The sequence below is a fragment of the Sitophilus oryzae genome, unplaced genomic scaffold (genome assembly GCF_002938485.1).
Source record: "Sitophilus oryzae breed Bouriz unplaced genomic scaffold, Soryzae_2.0 scaffold_552_pilon_pilon, whole genome shotgun sequence".
In the NCBI taxonomy this organism is placed as follows: Eukaryota; Metazoa; Arthropoda; class Insecta; order Coleoptera; family Curculionidae; genus Sitophilus; species Sitophilus oryzae.
Window position 1 is genome coordinate 1,071,039 of NW_022147143.1, and position 10,571 is coordinate 1,081,609.

The following is a 10,571-nucleotide window of genomic DNA, read 5'->3' on the forward strand; positions in this document are numbered from 1 at the left end:
ATCGGAGGTTGACTACGTGCTGTAAAAACCAACTGAGATAGAGAAGGCGACATTGCCACATCTTAAATTTGCGCCTATCTACTTAGTTTGATTTGCAGAAAAGGTGACTTTAAAACCTTCACCGGATTTCAATAAATCTCAATTTCTTGAAAATTAAATTAATAGTTTATTTTTAAAAAGAAGCATGCGTAATAATATGTTATTAACCAGAGGATATATGCGTTACTATTAAAGGACGTGTTTACTGTTTAATGTGCTGAAACGTCTAGAACTATTGGCAGCGTCGCTGCTAGTCTTCCAGAATGAAATGAGCCGACCGTCCCACCACCCCTCGCGACGGCCCATGGTCCGTTATAGCGTAATACGTTTTAGCTTACGGTGTGTTTGAAGTCGGAATCAAGTCCGAGTGAACTTTTCAGTGTTTCAGTAGTTTTTTTGATTTTTGTATAACATACTTTTGAATCTGCGAATTTTCAATATGGTAGAACAGTGTCAAATGTGTGGAAAAATAAACTCAAATTACCCGAATTTGTCTTTTACAGGTAGGTATTGTTTCCGCCGTAATCGTATATAGGCGTCCCACAAGGGACCCTCTCACAATTAAAATAATTTCTAATTATATTTGTTGAATTTTGATCTATTAAAGTAAAGAACGTAGTAGTCAGTAATTGAATTATAATTCGTCTCAATTACTACCTAACTGTTGTAGATCATAACAAATTTGAATATAAACGTTGCATTGAAACTTTATTATATGCCAAGTGACATTTTTTTTAAATTGCGTCATATTTTGGTAATTATATACGATATTCTAAAGGATTTTGCTCAACAAATAAACAAAGGTGTTTACCCGTCCTTTTTTTACATTTTATTGCTTTATATATCTTATATCTGCCCCTTCGGTCTTGTTTAGACAAGTTTTACCACCGTACAATACAAATATCTCTTCCTAGAGTTATTTGTACGGTGTGCTTACCTTTTTTTAGAATGGGACGAACAGTAAATAATTCTTAGGCTACTAGTTTTATACATACCTATATACAGAGTGACCCAGGCTTCCAAAAAAGCTTTTTACATATTACGTTTTTGGTTTGTGATTTTTCACATACAGTCAATATACAGTCAACATACAGGGTGATTCAATCCGCAATACATATGCTTAATACAGTTCATGAAGATTGGGACGTTTAACTAAAATTTGATTGTCTGATTAAGCTACCTAAGTAATGGATTTATAAATAAATCCTAATAATATTCATTATTATGCGACAGAAATCCCATACTGTAGCACACAGATTTGATACTTGCCCTTTGATAAATGCCCTCTATTGAGAGACTAAAAGGTAATTGCCTCGTATCAGAGCCTTCATAATACGAGAAGAAGACCGAAAGTCAAATCTTGTCTTTCAAAAAATACTTTCATACAAACTTTCATATTTTCAAAAAAACACAATTTTTCTCATTAAAATAAATATTGATTTTTAGGTATAGGAAGTTATTAATAATACAAGATTAAACAACTATTACAGTACTTCACAGGAAGCTATCGATTGCGGACTAACTAAATCGTTACTAATTACTTATTTTGAAAAGTTCTTTTTTAAGATCAAAAAGGTAAAACTAAAGCCTAAACTATCATTTGAAATTAAACTGATTCTAAATAATGTGTTGCTATTCTAAACAAAGAATTTATTTATAAGTTTTATAGCACCTCTAATTAAATTTGAAAGAAAAATATTTCACATTTGCTGTATAAAGTATATTTCTGTTTGCTGTATGTAATTTTCTCAGAGATTAAACGTGAAGTTCTAAGTTCTCTTCTTCTCCCACGGAAAAATACGTAAATAAAAATGACTTTTTAAATCCAAAAAAGTCAAAAGTCGTATTCCAAAAATTGTCTTTTCAAAAAGGACAGGTGGCAACCTAGGTATTTCTGGAATGAGAATTTGTGGCAAAATCTACAACTTTAGTTTGAAAATATGTTCTGGCCACCTATGATTACAAAATGTCTAAAATGTGCTTTACCTTTGCCTCAATATTTCTAAAAAAAATTGAAAGAAAAGTCACCAACCACAAGCCTAATATAGAACTGTTTCGGCCTGAGTCACCCTGTAAATATTCAAAAAGTAACTGAAAGTTTATATAGAAGTAACTGAAAGTTTAAATTGAACATCGACGTTGGAGCGATTTCGAAAACTACCTATAACGTTTCTAACATAAGTATATGTGGGATATTAATTATATTATTATATTAGACTTTATAACAAAACTCATCTAACGAAAAAGTGTTAATGTAGTATATTAATATGGAGTAAAAATTTTACTAATTACTTTTACTTTTACTTTACTAATTAAATTCGTTCCAAAAAACGATACGCCACTGGCCATTAGAATAATTCAAATGCGCCTAGTTGCCGGGGTCGGTAATTTTAGACTTCTCTGTCTCTTCTGTCTTTGTTTGACACATTGGAATGTTTGATACACTACCAACGAGTATTTATGAATGAGATGTTCGGTATATCTTTATAATGTCTTTGGTCTGGTCACTTATGCAGGATGCAAGAAAACCGCCTACCGAAATATCTTCTTTACGGTGAGCTTGTAGAGGGTAAAAGGAAACCAGGTGGGCAACTCACAAGATACAAGGATATTTTCCATGAAAACTTAGAGGGGATAATCATGCCAGAATCAGTGGGAGGAATCAGCGTATAACAGAATGCAATGGAGAAGGTAAACTCAGTTAACAGCGACAACCAAAGAGTAAAGAGGCAACAAAGTAATGAGATTTTTGAATGTCCGGAGTGCGGAAGAAAGATAACATCACGAATCGTGCTTTTCAGTTACAGAAAAGCTGATGAAAGAAAACGCCTTCAATGATGATGATGATGAGATTGATAAAATATGCACATGGTTTTGCCGGTCAATCCCATCAGCTTTAAACGACACGACAGCTTATAGTAGACCCACTATAGTTTTGACTGTCTTTCTTTCTTTGCTTATCAAGTCTGTCCTGCATTATTGCAAATTTTCTACTACGACTTGTAGGACAACGACTGTTTTGTGGCAATTGTGGCAGCTTTTGCAACGCCACAGAAGGTTTCTTTGCATATAAATGGCATCACTGATGAGCCTTTTTGCATATTTCATATGCCTTTTTGTTACCCTTGTGCCCTGGTACTCAGGCTAATCTAACTACTTATAGGTTGTATATACGTTACAAGCTAATGTTCTGTTAGTAATATTAGTGTTTGTATAACAATATAGTGTATGTAAACATGACATGAACTGATGAAGGCTTTTGGCCGATTTTTTTTTTGTTTTTGAAGATTAAACAACATTATTTGTTCTATGTCTTAATTTAGAGAAAAGAAGAAACCAGAACCTGAGACCCAAGATAACTAAAATAAAAAAACTACGTATAGGTATAATATGTTTTTCTATTTTGTTACAGATATACTTATGGTTGATGTTTTATTGGACATTTTTTTCTACAAAAACCGTCAAAAGTTCTGCAGTGGTTTCACCCTATTACCCTTTGAATGGTGAAGATTTAATCGAAGGAGATATCAAAGAAATCGAATTTTGGGAGAAATATTATCACAGGTAACACCTTTATACAGAACTAACCATCTAGGTTAGTAATTGGAAATATAAAAAAAACTTATTTAATTATTTTTATATTAATAAGTAAATCTCGTTTAGGCCGAAAAGATCCGGCGATGTGAGTGGTTCAGCTGACATAGTCAACCAGTTTAAGTCAGCCTTAGTTTCGGGACTGAAGCAGAAACTAGGACAGCTAGCTCAAGGTTCGGCTGGTGCTGTAGTTGGGGCTTCTGCTGGTTTCAGCAAGGGCAGTTCTTCGGGACATGGCGAAGCTAAAGGTCCGCATACATCGTACGATCATCCCCATGTAGTAAGTAAAAGTGCTTAAGGTAAACTATCATGGAGTTTCATGTAGATAATTTTGTATATTAATATAATTTCAACATCATCATCATCATTTCAGCTTATTGAACCATTTCCAATTGTGGTATAGCCCTCTCAGACATATTTAAATGTTCTCCTTTTAATTGTATCTGTTGTTAGCTGTGCGGGTCCAAGTTACCCCTGCTAATTTCCTAACATCATGGTATCATCTAAGGTTTGGTCTTCTTCTAGGTCTCTTAATTCCTTGTGAGTACCATGTTGTGAGTTTTATGGTACATCGTTCTTGCCAGGTGTCCTGCTCCTTGCCATTTGAGGTATTTGACTCTGTGGATGACGTCTATTACCTGGGTCTTTAGTTGTATCCACTCTATTCTTTTACGGTCTTTCTTGATTAATCCCAGCATATTTCGTTCCATTGAGCGTTATGTGACCTGCAGTTTCCTTATTATATGTCCAGGTATCTATACAGAAGTGTTTCAAAACAAATGCGAAAAAACTTCAGGGGTGATTCCTTGTTCAAAATAAAGGGTAGTTTGCTTCATAAACGTTGGGTCAAAAGTCAACCATTAGGGAGATATCGCGGTACAAATATGGCGGAAAAATAATGTTCTTATTTTTTATCTCTTGAAAACGAAAAGATAGACTAATGAAATTTTATGGAAGCATTACTGTTATGAAAAGACACTTTCTGGTAATTTTTCTTTTTTAAAATGAGTGGAAGGGTTGAAATAAACTACCTATCATTCTTGTTAACGAAATTTAAAGAAAAATCTTATCAAATACATGCAAAAAAATTAATTTGGATAGTTTAGTTTGTTTAAACTTTTTTTTCTCTTGTATTTTTTTTATAAAACTCACCGATTTGAAATTAAAATAAAATGTAAAGCATTACATGCCAGGACTAAAAATATTTTAGATTAAGAATCTAGTGATAATAATGATAATAATAATAATCTAGATAATAACGTATTGCAGTAGGGTAATGTCAAATAAAACAATATTAGAAACATCCTAAAAAGTGACGGCGGCCGACTAGATTTTTTCCTAAAAGAATTACAGCTGCCCACTAAATTCTTTATCTAAAAATGTTTTTGTCCTGACATGTAATGCTTTACATTTTATTTTTTAATTTCAAATCAGTAAGTTTTATCAAAAAAATACAAGAGAGATAAAAAGTTTCTAAACAAACTAAACTATCCAAATTATTTTTTTTATATGTTTGATGAGATTTTCTTTTAAATTTCGTTAACCAAGAATGATAGGGGTAATTTATTTCAACCTCATTTAAAGGCGTACCGAAAAGTATGTTTCATAACAGTAATCTTCCATAAAATTTCATTGGTCTATCTTTCGTTTCAAGAATAAAAAACAAGCAGCCGCCGCCTCTTATGCGATCTCCAGTTGACTTTGACAACGTTAAAGCAAACACCCCGCTGTACGAACAGGAATCACCCGAGACTTTTTTTGCGACTGTTGAAAGCACCCTGTATATCTAATTGTCATTATAGATTTGAATATAATTGAGTCTCTTTCATAATATGTACTCCATGCTATATTAATTCTGGTAGTAAAGATCTGAGCTGTGTATTAGTTGTCCCCTAGATATATTCCTCTAGTATTTCAAGTGTTGTGTTATTATTTATTAGAATGTCTTAATGTTAATTTATAGGACATTATAATAAACTAATATAATTTATAGGTAATTTAATGATTTCTATTGTTCTGGTTAGGATTTTTTCCAAAGTAATTGTTCCTAATGGATCAGATTTTACTTCTTCTATTCTTACTCTATATATCAAGTTTCCAATTGTGTGACTAAAGCGGATTTTCGCCAAACACGTTTTCAGCTTCGAAAAGCTTTTGAGCTTGCATTGTTCCCATAGTTTCTAAAAAAGATTTGAGTGGAAATTTCAAATTACATGTTCGATATGGAGCTTTTTCAGAACACTGAGTCTTGGGATATTTTTTAGTTGATTGGATTTGGCCATGATTTTTTTTTACTATAATATCGTAATTCTCATTGAGTGTTTTTTTAGATAAATGTCATTTTAAAGCTATTTTTTGCATATCTTTCTCGAATTTGTAAAATTTGAAATATCAATGATTTAATTTGAAATATTTACAAATGCAAAAACATTTAGATAATTCTTTTTTTTAAATAAAAATATGGTGGTAAAAAAATCGACTTAACTTTTAACTAATAGATCTGTCTAGTATTTTTTTTCTAGTCTAGTTTTTTTTGAGGAAAAAATAGTTTGTAAAATCGTAAAACTCATTTTTTATTTAACTAAATCTTGTAGTTACGTATCGGGTAAAGCGGGTGTTTGGCCGAAGGAAATATATATTATATTTCTGAAATCTGCCTAAGACTTAGCCCTATCCTGTTATGTTAAGCCACACCCAAAATTCCAAACACACGTGCTTTGATTAATGCTTGATTAAGGATTGCAGAGCTTCAGCATTTGCCATAAAATAGCGAGCAATTTGTTATAAAACCATCTAAATTATATATTACTTTAATCACAAAACTTCAATCTATTTCCGTATTGTAAGGGAATTTTAAATTATATCTTTATTTTCGAGAAAATTTTACTCCAAACATAAGAAATATTTTGTTGATGTTTGACGATCAACATCTTAAAGATAAAGAAGTTGTCTAAAAATGTGCTCTTCTTCTTCGGGTTCCATCTCCTAATGGAGGTTGGAAATCATCATGGCAATTCTAACTTTGTTAACGGCTGCTCTGAATAACTGGTTTGAAGTCATTCCAAATCATTTTCTCAAATTCTTGAGCCATGATGTTCTTCTTCTTCCTTGGCTCCTTCTGCCCTTTATCTTTCCTTCTATTATGTCGTGCAGCAAGGCATATTTAGGTCCTCTCATTATGTGTACAAGTACCTCAAGTACTCAAGTTTTCTCTTTTTAAAAGTGTTAATCATATCTTCGTCCTTCTGAATTCTGCGTCGAAGTTCTACATTTGTAACCTTGTCAGTCCATGCAATCCTCAGCATACGCCGATTTTTTGGCCTTTTTAAGTGTCCAAGCCTCTGAATCATAGAGTAGAGTTGCAAATATGTAACCCCTTAGCATTCTTAATCTAAGCTTTAAGTTGATGTCTCCATTGCAGCGAAATTTTTTGAGTGTTACAAAGGCTGTTCTGGCTATTTCTATTCGAGCTTTTAAGGGCCCCAAAAAAATCTTGCGGGGGGGGCCTCACATTTCAAATTACGCTACTGGCTTTTATTTCTGCTGATTGATCCAAGTTTTCGGTCAACCAACTGCCTAGATATTTATATTTTTGTACTCTCTCCATAGGAGTATCATCTATTAGAACATTGGCTTGGACATCTTCTCTCTTAGTGATTATCATAAATTTAGTTTTCTTAGGGTTCATTTTCAGGCTATAGACTCTACACGTGTTGTTTAGTCTTTGTAGAAGTATTTGCAGACCCTCCACGTTGTCTGCTATAAGGACGGTATCGTCCGCGAACCGCATATTATTTAAGACCTGCCCATTAATAGTGATGCCCTCCTTTCTACTAGTCAAGGCCTCCCGAAAAATTGATTCGCTATATATATTAAATAATAGCGGAGAAAGTATACATTCTTGACGAACGCGAAAAATGTGCTACACTGAAGAAAAGGATCTCTCAGTCGAAATGAATATGACTTTGACCCAAAAGATTGGCGCTTTTCAATAGGGCTAAGAACGACGTTTCTTTGCCCAAAGCATTAACTATCTTTTCATAAGCTTTAAAAAAATACTTTAGAGAATAGAAGAATCTATCTGTCCAAAGTATTTCACTCTTGACCCAAAATAAATATGCAAAGAAGTTCTTGCTACAAGAACAATAGTCTGTTTGATTCATGTAAAAATTCTTGATTGAAATGGGACATTTCTTGATTAAAGAGACACTTTTCTTAAACCAATAGCGAATACTATTGACTCAACTAAAATTTATTTTGATCTAAGGGAAGTCTATACATCATATACAGGTGGTATATTATTTTCTGATAAATTTAGGTTTTCCTGGTCTGTAGTAAGTAAAGTGATATTATTTTCCTCGATAGTAGTTATTTCTGCTTCTTCACTCCTTGGTATTTTTTGGGATGGTTCATCACTCTACAAATTACAAAAAAATGTTACATCACGATTAATCAAAGTAAAGCAAATAAATTATTAAAATTATTAGCTTTGGTCACATTTTGAATTTTTAATACGACGACTTGAAATTCTAAATTTTTGTAATTATTTGCATAAAAAAATTGATACCTATATTCTTATTCTATCTATAGTCACGCATGCATTATCTAAACAGGTGCATTAGGCAAATGTCTCTTACCCTCAAATATAGCAAATAAATGATCTAATTTCCATTTTTTTCAGAAACTCCTTTAATAAAGAATCCATATATTCTAAAATTTGTACATAAAAAATGACAAATGCATGTTAATAACTATTACTAATTTGTTATACGATATACGTTTAAAAAGCAAATTACCTATGCAAAATTCCAAATGAAAAATTCCAAGCAACAAAACCCGTGCGTACTATGATGTGCGACCTATGAAATGCGACGTACGACTGATCGGACTGCCGACTGATTGTATATACCGTCTTTCGTCATCGTCTTTGCGTGTCGTTATTATTTTTCATCAAAAGAGTATTTAGCTATTGGAAAAATGGCCATGTTTCTTGAATGAAGTACCTCCTAGCGTATTTTTGTTATTATCTTAAAACAAAGTAAGTTGCACTTGGTTGAATGAAAATAGATTCAAGAGAAATTTTCGAATTTTTCAAGAGAACCAGTTTTCTTGAGTTAAGAGAGTTTTTCTTCAGGCAAAATATTTTCTTTTAGGCTAAAATAAATTCTCTTGCCACTAATTCTTTTTTTTTTTTCAAGAACGATGACGACTTTAGTTCAAGTCTATCTTTTTTATTTATCAGTGTACAATACGGATATAGTATAATCATTTATCTCTAATTTCCTTCTGCCAAACCAAACCAAAATACCTAGCCAGTTTGACATAAAACCTTAAATGCCGAACGCTTATTTTGCCACTTTTTCGGACTAGTAAAATGGACCCTTAATCAAATGAAATTATAATTTCAATCATTTAAATTTGTATAATCCTTTCAACTTTATACATATAATTTTCAGACTTACGAGAAACCGTCATTTAACTTGTGGGACCTGAAGAAATCCGTACTCAATACGCTGCTGCAAGCCGTGAAAGCCATTCAGGGTGGAGTGCTGGCCATCAAAGGGCAAATAATCAAAGGTAGCGGTTACGTGGTTTCCGGGGGAGGCAAACTTCTCGCGGCCGGAGGCGACAAAGTCACAGATATAGGGAAGAGCATTATCCAGAAAGCTGTGCTGGTGCCGCCCAAAACGCATTCTTCGTATCATCATTCGGGTAAGCCAGACCGATAAATAGTAATACTAAAGACATCTAACTTAAACGAGAGAAAATTATTTAAATTTTATCCCAGAAAAGACAGAAATTCACACGAAACAACAATGTTATCATCTTCTTCTTTACGTGCCGTCTCTTTCGTGGAGGTTGGCGATCAGATTGACAAAATCTTCACGATTCTCGGCTTTCCTTATGAGTTCTTCAAAAGTTAGGTGAGTCCAGTTTCTGATGTTTCTCAACCAAAATAGTTTCTTCCGGCCGAGACCTCTCTTTCCTTCAATCTTACCCTTAACTATCAATTGTAAGAAGTGGTATTTTTCATTTCTCAATATATGCCGTTATGTATATATTAGTATGATTATGTATGTTAGTATGATGTTATTCTTATTTTTATTATATTGAGCAATTTTCTTTCTCTGCCTATTCTGTTCTAGACTTCGGTATTTGTGATATGGGCTGTCCATGGAATTTTAAGCATTCTTCGATATATCCATGTTTCGAACGATTCGAGGCGATTCATCTCTTGAACGTTCAGTGTCCATGTTTCTGCTCCATATAATAGGATTGACCAAACATAATACTTAACGAGCCTAGTTCTCAACTCAATGTCCAATCTGGGGTTCTGGAAGACGTTCTTTATTTTTAAAAATGCATTTCTCGCTTGTTCTATTCTAGTTTTTATTTCCACGTCGTTGTTCAAGGTGTTAACTATCTAGGACCCCAAATATTTGAACTTGTAGACATGTTCTAAGGTATTGCCCTCTATTTTAATAGGAATTGGTACATTTTGGTTCTTTCCAAATACCACGACTTTAGTTTTAGGAGAATTGATCTTCATCCCGTATTTCTTACAAGACCCTTCAAGTCGTTCCACTAAACTCTGGAGACCAGTATCACAATCGGCAATAAGAACTGTGTCATCGGCAAATCTAATGTTGTTAATGACTTCGCCGTTGACTTTAATACCGCAGTCTGTTGAAAAGAAAGCTTCCCGAAAAATCGCCTCAGAATAAACATTAAATAACGATGGAGACAGCACACAACCCTGTCTTATTCCTCTCATCATAATGTTATCATAAAAATGTCTATACCTATGTGGCGGATTCATCTCTCCAAAAAATCTATACGGGTATTTCGCCACTGCAAGAAAAATGTACAAAATAAAAATAGTAGATGAGTTTTGTTATAAGGTCTAATATAATAATATAATTAATATCCCACATATA

General features: G+C 33.2%; 1 protein-coding gene across 1 annotated transcript; it reads left to right on the top strand.

Moving 5' to 3' along the window:
* Positions 1-2,721: 2,721 nt before the first annotated feature.
* Positions 2,722-10,358, top strand: LOC115887173. Its single transcript, XM_030906518.1, has 5 exons — positions 2,722-2,730; positions 3,452-3,603; positions 3,703-3,913; positions 9,090-9,345; positions 10,120-10,358. The coding sequence occupies exons 1-5, from the start codon at positions 2,722-2,724 to the stop codon at positions 10,356-10,358; spliced, it is 867 nt and encodes a 288-aa protein (XP_030762378.1).
* The last annotated feature ends 213 nt before the right edge of the window (positions 10,359-10,571 follow it).

Bases quoted from the DNA above. Each gene is read 5' to 3' on its own strand.
- LOC115887173 (XM_030906518.1), top strand. The intron at 3,914-9,089 runs GTAAGTAAAAGT...TATAATTTTCAG, and splicing joins CGTACGATCATCCCCATGTA to ACTTACGAGAAACCGTCATT. The intron at 9,346-10,119 runs GTAAGCCAGACC...CTATTTTAATAG, and splicing joins TTCTTCGTATCATCATTCGG to GAATTGGTACATTTTGGTTC.